The following is an 18668-nucleotide window of genomic DNA, read 5'->3' as shown; positions in this document are numbered from 1 at the left end:
GCGCGTATTTTGCAGCGAACGGGTAATTAATTAAACAAGCTGATGTCGCTCGACGGCGGGAGAGACGATGATAAAAAAAGAGGACGGTAAAGAGGGCCTTACCCTCGGAATAACAGAAACGAATAACTTTTGTTCAAGAAGGGAAAGTAAAGGGATCAAAATGTCATTCATTCAAAATTTATAAATTTTCTGTATACAACTACAGTCAATCAAACGTTGAATTTCGTTAATTTTTTTTTAATTGAGGCCTGTGAACTTCTTTCCTACATTAGTTAACATTCAGGTTTCAAATAGTTTATATACACAGAGAAGAGAGAAAGAACTTTTTTAATTCTGATGTGCATTAAATAATACGCAAGATCATAGCAAATATTTTTGTTTAATGTAACAGAAAGTTTACAAAGAATGAGATGTAAGACCGATTCACAGAAGTAACAAAACAACTTGTAAACAAACTTAGCTTCACGTAACTACTTTCACACTTTCAGAAATAAAGGCTACATTTTGAAAGAAAATAGTTATTTTTTGGCAGTAATATAATAGTAGATTTCACTTTCATTTTAAAAATTGCGTGTCATGCAAGCAAAAGTTTTTAATCACATAAATACCTGTACATGAAAAATTCCTATTTCCCAAATTTCTAAATGTGCATTATGAAATACTGACTGCCGCAAGAAGAGGAAAATGCATACAAAGAACTGTAGAAAATAGCAATTTAATTCTAGATTTCTTTTTTCCTTTTTATGCACAATCAATTAAACTTTCCAGGTTGCATTAGACAAAATGCTTTTTATAAAATATTAAAAGTTAGCTTATACAGAGAGACATCTTGAAATGCTCATAAATTATGTGACCAATATACAAAAAAGGCAACAGCAAATTTATTTACATATTTACATAAGAAGTTTGTCAAAAGAAAAGAGAACTGCTGAGCAACAAGATTTCTTTGACTCAATTTTTGTCCTGTTAGAACACAATGCAGCTATATGTGTAGCTAACTGTATGCTTTACATTTAAAAAATAATTCTGCTATTGACAAAAGTTTCAGGCAAAAAAGAAGAAAAAAAAATATGTATTTATCTTATCTTGAATCAAATAGACATACAAATTTTTGATAATATGTAGTAATTTCTTGAAGTAATACTCTTCAATAAATTTAAGAGAAAGACATATTAGTAATGCAGTATTTTTTAAAATTTTTTTCTTAATTATTTACACTTTCAATGCTTACATATGGCTGGAGAGAATTTAAAATCTTACTTTGGAAAATGATTATGACATAAGACCACTTTCCTTTGTGTTAGTAGAAAAGTGTGAATTATTGTAAATAAGTTACATGCCAATATTTTTAATCATTTATGTATAAGTAGGAATGGAAAATGTTTTCTATTTTGATTTATTTCAACACTAAAATTAATTCTACTTAAGTATATCAGTTTCAAATAAAGATTCGGTTTTGTATTTATTTCTGTTTGAGAAAGATTAATTGAATGTTTATATATATTTATATAAATAACCTCTCTCCTCTAAATAACTCAAATTAATACAGATCAAAGAGAATTATTTTAAAAGTTACAGAAATTCTAATGAGCCACTTTACAGTGTAATGATAAAAATCATATTCATACAGTAAATAATATTGTATTTTAATTAATTGCTATCATATAAAATTTATTTGGTACTTGCTGTTGATTATTAAATAACTCAAATTTTTTTTCAATACTTTACAACATATTTTGTAATTTTGTTCACTTATAATTTTTTTCAATCTAAAATAATTCACATTGTATTCAATCAATCAATTAAAAGTATTAATTGCTAAAGTTTGATCACCATAAAACATTCTAAATAACTGATTTTTATGTTTCTGCTTACCCGTTAAAAGTTTGAATTTTAAATTCCAGAATTCAAGTGACAACTGAATTGACAGACTTAAAATTTCAATGATACAAATTTTTTTCATTTTGAAGATTATTTTGCAGTTTTTAAATTGTGCCTGCATATGGAAGCGAAGGAATAATATATACATCTTAATATAAAAAATAATTTTAAATTTATTACTTTTTCATGTTTTTAAAATTTATTTACTTCTCTGCTCTTTCGTAAATTCTTAAAATACAAAATGTACAATTATTATTCTTCGGGTCATCCAAAATATATAGAATGATGCAGTTCTTACGTTTTACAATTAAAAAAAGAAATTGAACAAACTGCAATTACCATTACAAACAAAATTTCATTAAATTTAATTTTTTCTTAATTTTTGTTAAGATAAAAAAAATTTCAGTTAACAATAAGAACCATCCCATATAAGGAGCAAATTTTAAGCATTATTGAATACATTTAAATCTTAATGAATACTTTATTAAATAACAAAGCTGAATAAAAGAAATTAAATTTTTATCTATACGTGCTAAATAAATGTAATAAATGAAAAATTTGAACTTTTACAGAATTATTAGTATAAACCCATAGCTGAAAATGTTACCAAACTTATTTTACAGAAGTGTTTGTATATTAATTTGTATGTGAAACACTTTTAAAACTAGCAAAACCATTTACTTGCATTTGTAAATAATATATTTTAAATACTGCAGTGATTAAAAAAAAAAAAAAAAAAAAAAAAAAGGTTTTTCACTTTTTCACTTTGTGCTTGAAATAAGATATATTGCAGGATGTGACTGCAGTTATTGTAATTCAACATGTAAAAAACTGATATCACATTTTAAAAAACATGTTCATTTTTCTAATATAAATTTTCTTTACACAAATGTAGTTCATATTCCATTTTTCAGTTCAGGTTTGTAGAAAATGACTTGCTTGGAAAAGTTCCCCTGACTGTTAGAATATCAAAGTTATTAACTTACGACAAAATGTAGGTTTGTAGAAAATGACTTGCTTGGAAAAGTTCCCCTGACTGTTAGAATATCAAAGTTATTAACTTACGACAAAATGTCTCCATGCATTTTCATGTGACATGATTTTAACATCAGAAGTCTTTGCAAATAAATACAATGTATTATAAAGCGAAGTATATATAGAAAAATAGTTCAAATGCTATATCACACAATATCAAACAATGACTTCTCCAAGTGCACTTAATATGAATACTTAAATCAAGTACTAAATGCTTTCTATGTACAGGTATATCTTACTTTATGTACAATTTTTCAATTTATCTGTACAAGAATATACTTTTGGCATTAAAAACATAGTGCAAGAGCTTTTGTAAATTCATAACTTATATATACTCACAGTCTTTGGCAAATAAGAGTTGAAACTCATATCAATTACAATTCTGTTTAAATATTTAATTTTGAATTGTGTTATGTTCTTATCTATAAAAAATTTTACATAGTGAAAGTACTAACATTTGAAAGGACATAACATTACATACTAAATGGCATTTTAATTTGAATAGACACTTATTCTTAGTAGATAATGTTGTGAGTGAATAAATCTTTTAATGAGTTATAAAGCAATTTAAAGATTCAATTAAATGATCAATTCAGTATTTTTACAGATAATTAAGCACTTTATCAATATTTTTTGCCTTCTATTTTTCCAAAATGCTTCTCCTCAGAACAAGTTAATTTTTACCAAATTTAATTTATTTCCAAGTACTTTGCAAAGTTCTCGCTTATTTTCGTATGAATTTTTATGAAATTTATATTTCTTTAAACTTATTAATTAGTAAGATAAATGGTTATAGGTTAGAAAACTTAAATCACTCATTCATCATTATGTACCATGCAATATGCATTTAAGTGCATTTTTGAACAGTAGGAATTAACAATACTTAGTGCTAATATCAACATTTTGTACAACATTAATATAAATTTAATACTTTAAGCCCACATACATATTGGAATAAATTATTTTAGGATGTTAGGTAAAATTGAGATGGAGCTGAATTGAAGCCCTATGCATGTGCTTTGCCTTAATTATATAATTTAATGCAATTATATCAGAATTACATCACGAAAAACACTTTAACTTTTGAGGTAAAATTGTTGGAAAATGTACACTTTTTGTAACGAGTGGCGTGGAAACTCTAAGCACTTCTAATTTAATTAAAGTCTACTTAAAATTGTCATGTAACATAGTCACCAAAACTTTACAAATCAAATATTTCTTACAATCTCACATTTCAAATCACTGTGCTCTACATCAGTGCTCTGCAACTGGTGTGACGCGGCACACTGGTGTGCCATGAGTAGGATATAAGTGTGCCGCAATCAAATACATGTATTTGACATTTTGCAATTTTTTATCATGTATTTAATACATAATGACAATTTTTTTCCTTAATAATGTCTATTTTAAATGTTTTTATATATTTCACTGTCGTGTGGTTGTGTGTGTGATTGTAAGTGTGTCAGCATTTGAATTTTTTCGGCACTTCCTTGATAACTCGGAACTCTTTGGTGTGCCACGAAATTCCAGAAAGATTTTTTGTGCGTCGCAGGTGAGAAAAGGTTGCGGAGCACTGCTCTACATTAATGCTACTGATTACTAATTAAAACTACTGACTACTAATTAAGCCAAACGAGATAAGGCAAAATTTCGTTGTTGTATCATAGTCATAATCATTTCATGATATCGACATTCAGTATGTTAAGCTTTAAAGGAGAATTATTAGATGCCTAATATGCCATAATACATTGATAAGAATTATACTTTAAACAGTTTTTGGGAACAATAGTTTGTACTATCTGTCAGTTATTTACAATTAGCATCGATTACACAAGAATTTCATAGTTAGTCACCCATGGTTTCCAAAGAAGTTTCATTTGAAATTCATTTTCATTTGCCCTGTGGTTAAGACTGATTTGAAGATATTAAATGTTGTAAATGTTAAGAAATTTACAGCAATATATACTTTAAATTTTTTAGCCAAAATACCTAATCAGGTTGAGTGTGTATCTGTTTGTCTTGCTCTTGCTCTATGCAGTATAATTGTACATTCAAGACAGATATACCTGTAAAAGAACTCCTCTGTGCAAATGACTGACTGTGGGAAGAGGGATGATAATGATAGGAATCTGTAAAGTAGTTCCAAAAAATAAATAGTTATGCTATGCATTGTGCATTGATGCTAAATGACGACACCGGATGCTTTTCCTTTTGTGTGATTGGAGAGTTTTCTTAATGTGTTGTTCTTTTCACAATCTTTTTCACTAGAAATAGTTGAATTCACACAAGCCTCGGGAAGTTTAGATTTGTATATTCTATTCGATAAGTCCACTTTATCGGGATCAAAATCGATCATCTCTGATGATCCACTGGGTATATATGAGCACTGCTGGTCTCTGGAAGATGTGGACTGAAGAGTGTTGTGATATCGGCATAAATTGTTATCACTCTGATTATTAGCTTTTTCTTCTTTCTCAAGTTGATCGAGCTTTGTGCTATATGATCGAGGAAGAGAATTGCAATGAGTACTTCTACTCTTCTTCTTGCGGTAGTAATGCCAGTAATACCATGTCACTCCAATAGCAACAGATATGAATATCATAATGCATAAAAGCAGTACTATAAGAGGAGCATAGCTTCTTCGCTCTGAAAAAAGAAAAATATTTTAAATTTTAAAAATTGCTTAGAACCTAATAACTAGATATTTCTTTTATGTAACATGTATGCTTAAAATCATAATTTTCTCGAATACTGAACACTGGCTAGCTGGCAAAGCTAGCTACTATGGTGCTAGCCATTGCACAAAAAGGATAGCCACAGCACACTTTACAGCGGCTACCTTTTTTTTCCCAGTTATTTTATGTTATTACTTCATAAAATCTGGCAATAATAAAAATTAGAATAAACTTTTGATTTTTGGCATGCAGTTTCAAAGACTAATTTGAAAAAGAATTAGAATATCACTAAAACAAAAATTTTGTAAATAAAACTTAGGGTGCTTTAGCTATAAATTACATAGCATCTGAAGATTTTCCAAAATTCTATAATGAAGTTATATTAGTGATCTTTATTAATAAATATACCATTTATAAGAAGAGAACTTATAAAATTTAATAAGTTTTACTTTCAGAAAAGTGGTAAAATTATTAGACTTGACTGACTTTTGCATTAATTATTTAATTATTTAGTCAACAGGAAAGAGAGACCTAACACATACTTTATTTTAAATACTTTTAAAGAACTTTTTTAAGTGCGATTACTTCTTAATTCTTTCAAAAGGCAATAAAATATTATTTACCTCTAAAATCAGCATTAATCATTGAGGTTTCAACTTTCACTTCTATTACTCCAGATAAAATAGAGTTGTTGTGATGTTTTCTACTGATCAGATCTGCAATCTTCTTTGTGATATTGCTGACTGTATGGAATGTGTCAATTGTCGATTTGCCAGAAGATGACTAAAGAGAAATTTAAAATCATTAAATATCAGATTTGGGAACACAGCACTGACAATGAAGATGCATGAATAAAATACATGAATTACATCTACAATAAGTGTTTCACATGAAATTGATATGACTTGTAAAAATAAATTGTAAAAATAATACTTAAATTTAATTTGAAGTAATTCTATCTAGAAATGTCACTATTATGAACATAAACCAACAAATAAATTGAATACCCGATAATCTAATTTAAAACCTTTCACTATAAATTATTTATCTAAAAACAAATTCTATGCTCAATTATCTAATTTAAATCATTTCACTTATAAATTATGTATCCAAATAATTCGCCAATTTCCAGCTAATTCACTTATTCAGCAAATTATCAAGCTATAGCTGGTTTCTGAGCTTAATGAATAAATTAAATGCAAAGAGGAAATTAATTAAAGTGTATTAGTATTTATTTATTACATAACATATTAAAAACAAAGATAAAAATTTATCAGGATATTTACTTATGGATGCATATAAATATCTTTTTAAGTTTATTATGTCATTATGAGATTTACTTCTATTTTTTTCAGTTATGTATTATTTTAAAACTTAATTCTGGCAATAAACACAAAAAAATTCACACGAATTGTACACAATAAGATACTGCAACATTTTTTATATTTTAAAGTAGCATGTAGGTAGTAAAGAGAAAAAAGTGATACTTGTCGGTTTTACTGGCAACCACAGTGCTAAAGAAAAAATATCGCCATGTTTAAGTTCATATCCAAATACTCACATACACATAAACGAACCAAAAACACACACAAAAAAACTTACTTTATTTCCAAAAATATCAATTCATACTTTAAAAATGTTATAATTTATTCCTCGGGTGACCAAAAAGCCTTTCTAACCAACAATGTATAAATTTTAACACTATCATTTTTTGAAGCAGTGAACCTGTTACAGATGCAAAGGCCTTTTTTTTTTTTTTTTTTTTTTTTTTGCTCACAACTTTTCACATTGCATCTCTATATGGCTTCTGTGGTGGTATATAACTTCATTTCAATCCTGTTTTTGCAAATTTGGGAGGAGTATAGAATACCCTTTTCTTAGAATGCAATAGTTTCATTCTGAATTGATGGTAAATTAAAAATTCTCATCATTTTCAATCTAATAAAACAAGGATTTCTTAAAAACGAAAAAAGCAATTTCACAGTTCTTATTACTTAATTTTGGTTATACTTTTCAGTTTACTATATCATGTAGTGATAAATGCTGCCAAACTTTCTCATTAATCACTGATCACCAGTAAAACTGACAAGTATTAAAAAAAAAAAAAAAAAAAAAAAAAAAAGAAGACTCATATAAAAATAGACAAACTCAATTTTACAAAACGTAGCTATAAGTTAATCTAAAACTGAGTATACAGAATATAAGAAAACAATTTGTAACTAAAAATGTTACTTTATAACTGCTATTTCAAAATAAAAAGTGATTTCTTTGACAGCCTTTATCAAATACAATAACTAAATCAATTCTAATATAACACAACAAAACTTTAGTAAAAGAAGGGTAAATACAAAACATCTTACTATAGTAACTTCTATACTGTCTTCTTCATTCGTCTTTATGCTGCATAAAATAATTATGGTTTCTTTGCTCCTGCTTTTATGCAAAAGGTAGGATATGGGAAGCTTTCGGACTTGACTGCAAATCTCTTCGACAAGAATGCCCTATTAAGAGTACATATAAATTAAATATTATATTAAAGCACTTGGCAAAAATTTAATTCTTCACTCGTGTACATAATGAAATCAAAATTGAATTGTGCTAGTATAGCTATTTTTAGTTTGCACAGATAATTTGAGGAGAGAAACTGACAGAAGTTCTAAAGCTTATTATTTATATTTTAAAGTTTCTTTAATCTTGTTCCCTTTGTATAAATTAATATGTTTCGATAAATATGAACAATATAATATTTATATATAATTTTTTATTCAATTTAATTTAATCTGATTGTTGACATTTAAAAATAACAGAAGTAAAGATTGAAAAAGTTCATTAATTTCAGTTGCTTATTTAAAAAAATTCTAGTTAATTTAGACCTTTTTGTTATGCCATTATTCATTTTACATAGCTTTATTTACGTAGTAGTTTTACATAGTTTGATTTACACAAAATTCAACAGATATAACCAAAGAGTTATATATATTTTTTATTAAAGCACATATTTTATTAAGGGACACACAAATGTAAAAGAATATATTTTTGATAAAAGGTATCAGTATGAATAGCTGAAATTAAGTTTTCTGTTTTGATTTGATTATTTATTAAAGCATATGATGTCCATCTGCCTAAAATGTAATACTTTTATACAGGTCTTTTTAAAACAAATTAGTTCATATGTATGATAAATTTTCAGAATCTATTATTAGTATTCTTTGTGATAGCATATTAAAGCAAATACACAACAACAATATATATTATAGTATTAAAAATTACAGAATATATATATATTTAAATCTTAGCAGGAAAATAGTTATTCAGTTCTAAGAATAATGTTGTTGTAAAGGCTTAGTCAGAGATAACACACTGCAAGAAAAATTATTATCAGTCACTGAAAGAAGTTTTTAAATAATGTGTTGAATAATGTGTCGATAAGATCCCTATGAAATTACAAATAAATACTTTAGACCTGCTGTCTGACGCAACTGAAATATCAGTAGGATTGCTATACCAATATTTACAAGAATTTCATTTTACAACATATAGTAGTATACAATTGCAAAACATAAACATAAATGCAGTAAAGATTAAACTACTGTATTAAGATAGATTCAAAAGATGGTATTAAAAACTTCTTAGTTTTATTTCTACATAAAATGGAGAACACATGATTGTAGTTGTTGCTAATAAGTTGATAATGAATTATGTAAGTTTGAAAATGCCAAGCACAATTACAGATACCGTGCACATTATATGAATTTACTTATACTAGGAGTATGATACAAAATTACTTACATTGGACATTTCATTTCTGTTGAAGAAAAGAGTAATTTTAGCACAATTATTACTAAGGACACTTTTGTTTGGTTGACAGTTTTCAGCAGGTACAATTTCTTGAGATAAAGCCTCAGAACTGTTATGATTCATTTCACATCGTCCATGTGAATGACAAGGAGGTGTGAAGCAAATATCAGATGGGAATGCAACACATGCTTGGCCATTAGGACACATTTGTTTTGTGGAATTTGGATCCAAATCGCAAATACGAGGGCTGCACCATATCTGTTAGGAGAATTATAGATATATATTGATCAATTAATATTAATCATCAGGGTTAAAATTTAAAAAACAAGTATGTTCATTTCTGATTTCTAACAATATTTTTATATAATCAGTATTAATGTGACTTCACATTCTGTGAAAATTACTTGAAAAAATTTTGCCTGAACTAATGCTAATGAATTACAGACAAATAAATCAAGCAATGCACAGAATATTCCTGAACTTATGTTTCAGAGTAAAATTCAAGGAACTGAAAATTTTTATGATTTCCATTAAAGTTGCTCTCATGATAATTTTCAAACTGACTGATAAATATTATTTCAGGAAAATAATATGTCAAAAAAGTGTTGTTGAATTAACAAGGCATTAGTGTAAATCAAATATTAAAAAGTTTTATTTACAAAAATCCAAAATAATATAACAAAATATCATATTAAAAATGACAACAGCAGTTTTGCACTTTGAATATATCAATTTTTCAATATAAAGCTATGAGTATACTTTAGTAAATGCATAACTTTAATAAAGATCAATTTTTTTAATATGTAAAGCTAAATTATTTTTTTCTACTTCACAGAAACTAATACAAAATTTCCACGTAATTTATTTATTTAGAAGTTTGGAATGTTTGATTGGTTCCAGGCCTTTTAAAATATCTTTCATTTTAACTAAACGTAATTGCAAAAAATTTCTTTTTTGAAAATGTGTTACATCAAAATTATTTAATAATTATCATTCAAAATGGTTTATTAATTTTTTTCTTGGCAGTTTTCAAAGCAATATGCATTTGAGAAATGCTATGAAAAATATTGCATTCTATGTTTATGTTCAGAAGAGATTTTGTTCACAGACTAAGAATGTAAATTAAACGCATTTGAAATTAAGTTGTGGTACTTCTAAGCTAGATAGATGTACAGGTGAATTTTAGTATTGGCATCATAAAATCATTAAAGACTGTTAACAAAATCACTTTCTACTTGAAGACTCATGGAATTTTGTATGCCAATAAAAGTCCAACCACAACTAATAATGCATATTATTTTCAACTAAAAATTTCAACTTTTAATTTTACTGATTCTAAAAAATAACAGCAATACATTCAATATATTCATAATTTAAAAAGTGTCATTAATGTCTTTTTATGAAAAACAAGAAGTGGTGATATTTTCACACAACATTCTCATATAATTTAAACTGGATTTCTGAGGTTTTAAATTATATAGGACATTTGAGAAAAAAAAAAGAATGCAATTATTTAAAACTATTTATCTAAATGTAATGATAAAATAATAACATTCTTGCAGATTTTTAATAAACAGACCATTTTAAAAAATTTCTTATCTATATACAGTGTGACAATTACTGAGCTATATGAAAAAAACACTGGATAACTTTTGAACCATTGAAGAGATTTAGTTAAAACTCGGCGGGTGAATGTAGGGCATGTTGGGAATTTGTTTGAGCATGCGCACTCGTATTGTCTGTGTTTTACTTTCATTGAAAATGTCGAAATACAGCATTTCTGACCTTATATTCATCGTCAAGGCCTGCTATCCGCCCAATTGCGGCTCAAAGGAAATTTGCAACCGAGTACAAGTTAAAGACAACCGGTCTAAGTGTTATAACAATCAGAAATAAGATTTATAAGTTTGAGAGAACTGGTGATAACATTATTGATAATGGCGGCCATCGAGTAAAAGTACCTGAAAATATTGACAAAACACAAAATGTGTTTCAAAATAACCCAAGGACTTCAATTAGACGATCTTCACAAGTCGGAAACAAACGAGAGACTTTGCGCAAATTGTTATTCAAGACCTGCATCTCTTTCCATACAACCTTCCTATTCATCAGCCACTGAGCGCTATTGCTACTGAACATCTTTGTTTCGTCAACACTGTTGTCGATATAACTGACAAACATGAATCTGGTGTGAATATGGTTTGGTTTAGCGACGAACCCACTTTCATTTGGATGGGTACATCAAGAAGCAGAATTGCCACGTTTGGGGGGCTAAAGAACCTCATTTCATTGATCGAGAAGTCTCTCCACCCCAAATAGATTGGTGTGCAATGTCAAGCTGCGGAATAATCGGTGTGATATTTATTGCAGGCACGGTGACTGCTGAAAGTTATAGCAAAATTTTAGAAAATGATTTCATCCCTTTTATCTAAGATGACTCAGATTTCAAAAAGATATGGAGAACGTCCCCATCGGACCGCTAGATTATTTGAATCCTGGAATAGCACTTTGGAAAGCACATTCTGGTTTGGGGTATCCAAAGGCCAATGGAATGGAAATCGCTTGGCTGCCATATTCTCCTGATCTCAATTCTTGTAACTCATTTATGTGGGGGGTAATATTAACGACAAGTTTACGCAAATAACCATGAAACCATGGCTGAGCTCAAAGCAACCATTCAAGAGGTCATCAAAAGCATTAATGTCTCGAAACATCAGCGAGTTTTGCAGAATTTTGCTCTGCACCACGTCAAAGCCGTTGATGGCAAGCATATTGACCATGTCATAAACTAAATCAGAATATCTTTAGTTACTTTTCAGATTTGAGGAAGATTTTTGAATTCATTAGTTTTTGAAAATTGCTATTTTATTTCATTTTGCTGAATAATTGTGACCTTGTAGTACATTTTAAAATTTAAATATCGTAAAATATGTATATGTATATTGCTATTAGAAATAGATATATTGCAGTGTTCTAATCATACTATATATTCGATGTGAATACGGATATTTATATTTCTATTATCTTAACTTACTCTTGTGCACTGAGTTTTTCCTTTTACACAAATGCAAGTGTTGCATTCATCGTTCCAAATGCTATTTTCTGCATGTATCTGTCCTTTCCATAAGCAATAATCACTTGCATCAGGAGGTAACAAAGCTGTAAAAATAAACCAATGTTTAACAGTTCAATTCCCTTCAGAAATCTTAACTGCAAGCTGGTTAAAAATAAAGGATTTTACATTCTAATGAAAATGGATATTCTGTTTATTCGTACATTTTTTTCATTTTTTAAGGATAAAATTACAAGAACATACAAGATGCTCTTGTTAAAAGGCGAATTATGGTTTAATATCATTTTGATGCATGTGAAGTCAATGATATTAACACACACATAGAAAAGTAATAATACTATACAGAATATTAATTGCAAGTAAAATATCTCAGAGTATATTTTAATAATTATTAGTATATAAATTTACAATAATTTTCATTAGTATTTTATAAACATCCAATACCCGGCATTTTTATTCACTTTTATGATGTTGAATTAATTCTCATAATGTATAAGTTATACATATAATATAGTAAATTACCATGCAAATTAAGATAGCAAGTATTATATAAATAAAATACTTAAGAACAGTTTTAAACAACATGCTTTCAGAGAATTTATAGCCAAAACGTTCATCAGTTTAGCAACCTTGCATAAATAGATGGCAAGGTTGGTTGGTCTTATAGCCACTTGACCCTGGACCAACAACCAGTTGGGTCAACAGCCAACAGCCATAATTGTTCAATACCCAGTGATAGTAATAAAAATGGTAATTAGTCCTCATGATTGTTTGTTGATTGCTAACTGTAATTTTTGCATCATTTACTGACTAAAGAAAATTCATGAAATGTAAGTTTGTGCTGAAAGAGGGAAACAAACTTCATCTGTATGGTTACTTATTTTTAAAAGGTTAAATCAAGATAGGATTTGGTCTAGTGGAGATTTGATAAATTTAAATTACGTTCTTTCAAATTATTATCAAAACAATTTACAACTGTTAACAACAAGGCACTTACTCTAAGGAACTAATGAGGAGTACATCATGGTTTAGATTCTTTCAGAATGAATTCAGAATTTTCAGAATGTTTAGATTCATGAATAATAATGAAGGTTTAATATGAGACACAGAGAATAATATTTTGCAACATTCATAGGTCACTTTGTATTTGCGAGTAGGAGCTAAGAAAAATTAAGTAAATTTACTTACATATAATTTAGGTAAAGGAAATTATTTTATGTTATAACTGACAAATTATTAAGAAATAGATCACTTACATATATTACAATGTTGCCCAGTCACATAAGGAGGACAGATGCATCGATAAGTTCCAATCTCATCAACACATGTACTGCCATGTGCGCACGGAGCAGACGCACATTCATTAATGTTAATACGGCAGTCAGGTCCAAAGAAGCCTGTGCTACATTTGCACAAGAACCAGTTGACACCATCAATGCATGTGCCATTATTATGACAAGGATTGGGATTACAGTCATCAGAATCTGTCAAAAGCAAAAATATGCAAGAATTACTCACAAACGTATATAAAACTCGATCTCGTGTTCATCATAAATGCTATTCTCTTCTTTTACAGGATTAAAGTACTAATATGCAGCACATATGTATGCATAGTATATTGACAATACTCAGAGCAGGAGTAAAGCATTTTGCCATATTGTGCAGTCTCTTAAAATTTGTAAATTCTACTGCTCGGTGCCTCCCTGAATTCTAAAAATTTTATGGCCCCTAAATTTTACAGATTTTGCGCTTGATACTTCTTTCGATTAAAAAAAATTTGATATCCAACATAGCTTCAGCATTTGCACTGCCTCTGCTGCCAGCCCTAGCAATATTTGTGAAAATGTAACATTAAAAAATATGTAATTAAAATAGGAAAATTTGATCTTAACAAAATTCTGAGCAAATAAATTAGTTTAAAATGAGAGAAAAATATTCTTAACTAAACTAAAACTTATTCAAACAACCCATGCTTAAGAAGTTAAAGAGTCTTATGTAAATTAAACCTACTAAACAGTGAAATAATATTTACAAAATAGTTTAAAACGTTTTCAACAATGGATATTAAAAAAAATATTATTTAACATTCCAGCAGCATACAACTCATTTCTATATTACAAAAACTAGTTTAGAAATATTTGCAAATTTCTCTGGCATCATATATGCTGTTCATAATTATTTCTTTCTTCAAGTCCAAATCTGGCATAGAACTTACAGAATATATCCGTGGAAGGAAAGAGAATTTTTAATAATTACATTTAATTTCTTCAGTAATTAATCAGAAGCATTTCTTTCATTTCAATGGTCTAATAAATATGCCTGTGATTTATTCTATAGTTTCTGGTGAATCTGAAGGCTTTATCAAAAAATATGAAAATATTGTACTTTATGCTACAGAAAATATTGTTAGGAATTTGGTATTTAAAAAGCTAATATTAGTTCAATTATAAATTAATTGGTTTTATTTCTCGCGCAGTGCAGCGCGTGACGAATATTAAAAAAAAGCTAAGCCGGAAAATTGAAAATACAAGGGCGCGTGCATTAAATAAATAAATATCTCTTTTTGATTTCGAGAAAGTACTGGAAAATTCTAGCGCGTGTTTTTAAAATCTTATAAAAGGAGGAAAACATCTCAGTTTGTAGTAGTTGCTTAGTTTGTTGTTGTTTAAAAAAACTACTGTTGTTGATTGTAGCGAATTCGTGGATTAGCGTTCTTTAGCTGTTTTGAATTACGTTCTATTGGACATTTGAGTAGTTAAAAGAAAACTACTGTGAGATATTGTAATACTGCGTGATAATTTGAGAAAATTTAAGCATTTTTGTTGTGATAATAATAAATTTTTGTTCATTTTTTTTTCATCGGACTTGTGCATTCATTTCATAACGAACCCGTACGCACGCAACAATTTTTGGTGTGAGAAGTGGGATTTGAATGCCAATAACAAGAGCAATGGAAGAACAATTCAGGCAAATGATGACTGCATTTGCTGCTTTCCAAGAAAAGATGGAAGGGGCCGTCAAATCCGTTAAGGAAGAAATGAAATTGGGCCAGGAATCCGTTAAGGAAGAAATGAAATTGGGCCAGGAATCCGTTAAGGATGAAATGAAAGCCGTTCAAGCTGGTCAAGAAAAGATTGAAGCATGTCAAGAAGAAATGAAAAGAGAAATTACCTGCATAATAGAAAATAAATTTGAAGCTATGGAAGGCAGAATTGACACAGTTGAAAATAAAGTTGGACAAATTGAAGAAAAAGTTTCTTTCGTAAAAGATCAAATTGAAGAAAGAGTTTCTTCGGTGAAAGAAGAAATAGAAAAAAAAGTTTCTTCTGTAAAAGAACATATAGAAGGGAGAGTTTCGGCTGTGGAGGAACGAATTGAAGGAAGAGTTTGTGCCGTCCAACACCAAGTCGAACAACAAATTGATGAGAGAATTTCTGCAGTTGCCAAAGAAATGGAAACGTTAAAGAAATTCGTAGCGACGGCAGGGAGCAAGAATGATGATTTTAAATTCTTACCGATGCCTGCTCGTCCATTTCTGAAGCTATCCACATATGATGGGAAGACATCCTGGCAAGTGTACAAGACCCAGTTTTCTATCGTTGCGGATGCGAATGGATGGGATTCCCAAGCTAAGGCCTGTCATCTCGCCGCTTCTTTAACAGCCGACGCAGCGGATATCCTTCAGACTCTTCCCGAAAACAAAAGGTTAGATTTCGAAGCTCTGTCCGGCGCTTTGGAGCTGCGCTTTGGCGAGAAATGTTTAAAAGACTACAGCAGGCTTCAATTAAAATCCCGTCAATAGAAGCCCACTGAATCACTTCAGGAGCTCGCCACGGATGTTGAAAGGCTGTCACATCACGCCTTTTCGGAGTGCCCAACAGAAACAAGGGAAATCCTGTCCCTGCAATATTTCATCGATGGCATCCGGGATACTGAAATACAAAAAGCTCTACGAATGGCGGATGTAAAAGATTTAAAAAGCGCTCTAGTGTACGCCATGAAATTCGAGGCAGCCCAGCAAGCCACTCGTCGAGACCGCCACCCAGTCAGAGCTGCTCAAGTCCAGGAGCCAGGGGATCAAGTCACCGCTCGTCCAGACGATTTAACTAGACAACTGAATGCCTTGAGACGGAATATTGGTGAGAAGAAACCGACCGTTAAGTGCCGGAACTGCGGTGCTGAAGGACACATACGACGAAACTGCAGAATACCCCAGGGTACGGATGTTAAGACCGCTTCTAACAAGCAGCAGGGAAACTAATTAGTGGCCATCTCGCGGGGCGGAGGTTGCCAGATAATGAAAAGCCCCAGTTTAAAGCGCTTCAGATTTCTGCAGTGAGAGGCGGCAGTAATGGACTTTTCATAATAGGACATATTAACGGAGTCCCCTGCAATATGACGATAGATGCAGGAGCCAACGTTACCATCATCCGAAAAGATTTGGCTCAACAACTGGAAAGCAAACTTATCTGGACGCCGCCCTGCGTTACCCTACAGACTGTGTCCGGTGAGAAGATCGACATCAATGGGAAAGTAAATGTTAACATCACGTTTGGAAGTGCCGCTTACCATCACACGGCATATGTAGCAGAGATCACTGATTCTTGCATACTCGGATTGGACTTTCTAAGGAAATACAATTTTTCCTTGGACTTTAAAAATAACGAATTGCATTCTGCGTCTGAGGACATAACGTTATTTGGAATTAATAATGAAGAAGTTAAATCTGTCCACAGAATCATAGCACAAGACAATATCACAATACCGGCAAGAACAGAAATTTTACTCCCTGGAGCCGAAAACAGAGATTTCCGCTACGGCATCATAGAATATCCCAATAACTGTAATAGCCCGAAAGGAGTACTAGTAGCCTCAACACTCGTCGACCTATCGAGAATGGTTATCCCGGTGAGAGTTGCCAATGTAACTGAGAAGGCGAGAGTTATTAAGAAAGGCGACGTGGTTGCAGCATGTACTCCAGTAACCAGCGTTGAAAGAAAGAGCAATATCCAAGAATCCGTGTCCTCATCAGAGAGCATTACATCGGAGTTATTGCAGAATGCGCAATTGAACGATGAAGAGAAGAATGCTGCCGATCGCGTCATCAAAGATCTTCAAGTTGTTTTCTCCTGCTCGTCTTCTGACGTGGGTCGAACTAGTTTGACACAACATAGAATAGATACTGGCGATCATCCCCCGATCAAGCAACATCCAAGACGTCTACCGTTTGCTAAACAGGAAGAGGTGCGAACACTGTTAAAAGATATGGAAGAAGGCGATGTCATCGAGCCTTCAGCGAGTCCATGGGCATCTCCCATCGTTCTCGTCAGAAAGAAAGACGGCTCAACAAGATTTTGCGTTGACTATAGCCGGTTGAATGAGGTTACGAAGAAAGACAGTTACCCTCTTCCTAGAATTGACGACATTCTAGACACTCTTTCTGGAAGCAAGTGGTTCTCAACACTTGATTTAAAGAGTGGGTATTGGCAGGTAGAAATACAGCCTGAAGACCGAGAAAAGACGGCATTTACTACGGGACAAGGGCTTTGGCAATTCAAGGTGATGCCGTTTGGACTGTGTAATGCGCCGGCAACATTCGAACGTCTTTTGGAGACTGTTTTGAAAGGTCTTTCCTACGAAGCCTGCCTGATATACCTGGACGACATCATCATCGTCGGAAAGAGTTTTGAAGAACATTTAGAAAATCTTAGGAAGGTGCTTCAGAAACTGAAAGAAGCCAATCTGAAGTTGAGTCCCGCTAAATGCAAATTGTTCCGAAAGGAAGTGACTTACCTGGGACATGTCATCTCTGCAGAAGGTGTGCGCACGGATCCTGAAAAGGTATCAGCGGGTAAATCCTGGAAATGTCCTGAAAATGTCCATCAGCTGAGAAGCTTCCTAGGGCTTTGCACCTACTATAGGAGATTCGTGAAGGACTTTTCTTCCATCGCAAGACCCCTTCACAAGCTGACAGAGAGCAAGCAAAGATTCTTGTGGACAAAAGAATGCGAGGATGCATTTAACAACTTAAAGGAGGCTTTAACATCTGCTCCAATCCTGACGTATCCTCAGCTCGACCGACCATTTATTCTTGACACCGACGCGAGCAATGAAAGTGTCGGTGCTGTTTTGTCCCAAGAAATAGACGGCCAAGAACGTGTAGTGGCCTACTGGAGCAAGTGCCTGTCTAAACCGGAGAGGAATTA

The 18668-nt window shown here is 31.1% G+C and overlaps 1 protein-coding gene across 1 annotated transcript in view; it reads right to left on the bottom strand.

Moving 5' to 3' along the window:
- Nucleotides 1–360: 360 nt before the first annotated feature.
- The window catches only part of LOC118184798 (protein jagged-1-like), a 215209-nt gene continuing 196901 nt past the window's right edge, over nt 361–18668 (bottom strand). The window contains exons 16-21 of the mRNA XM_085811812.1: nt 13719–13946; nt 12424–12548; nt 9381–9647; nt 7952–8092; nt 6215–6374; nt 361–5562 (exon numbers count right to left, since the gene is read on the bottom strand). Coding sequence (XP_085667938.1) covers nt 5099–5562; nt 6215–6374; nt 7952–8092; nt 9381–9647; nt 12424–12548; nt 13719–13946 — 1385 coding nt within the window. The 3' untranslated portion in view covers nt 361–5098. The remainder of the gene's footprint in view (nt 5563–6214; nt 6375–7951; nt 8093–9380; nt 9648–12423; nt 12549–13718; nt 13947–18668) is intronic.

The sequence above is a fragment of the Stegodyphus dumicola genome, chromosome 2 (genome assembly GCF_044657685.1).
Source record: "Stegodyphus dumicola isolate Sdum_Otavi_A_Nest chromosome 2, ASM4465768v1".
Lineage (NCBI taxonomy): Eukaryota > Metazoa > Arthropoda > Arachnida > Araneae > Eresidae > Stegodyphus > Stegodyphus dumicola.
The sequence above is the reverse complement of the archived record's forward strand: the minus strand, read 5'-3'. Positions and strand labels throughout refer to the sequence as shown.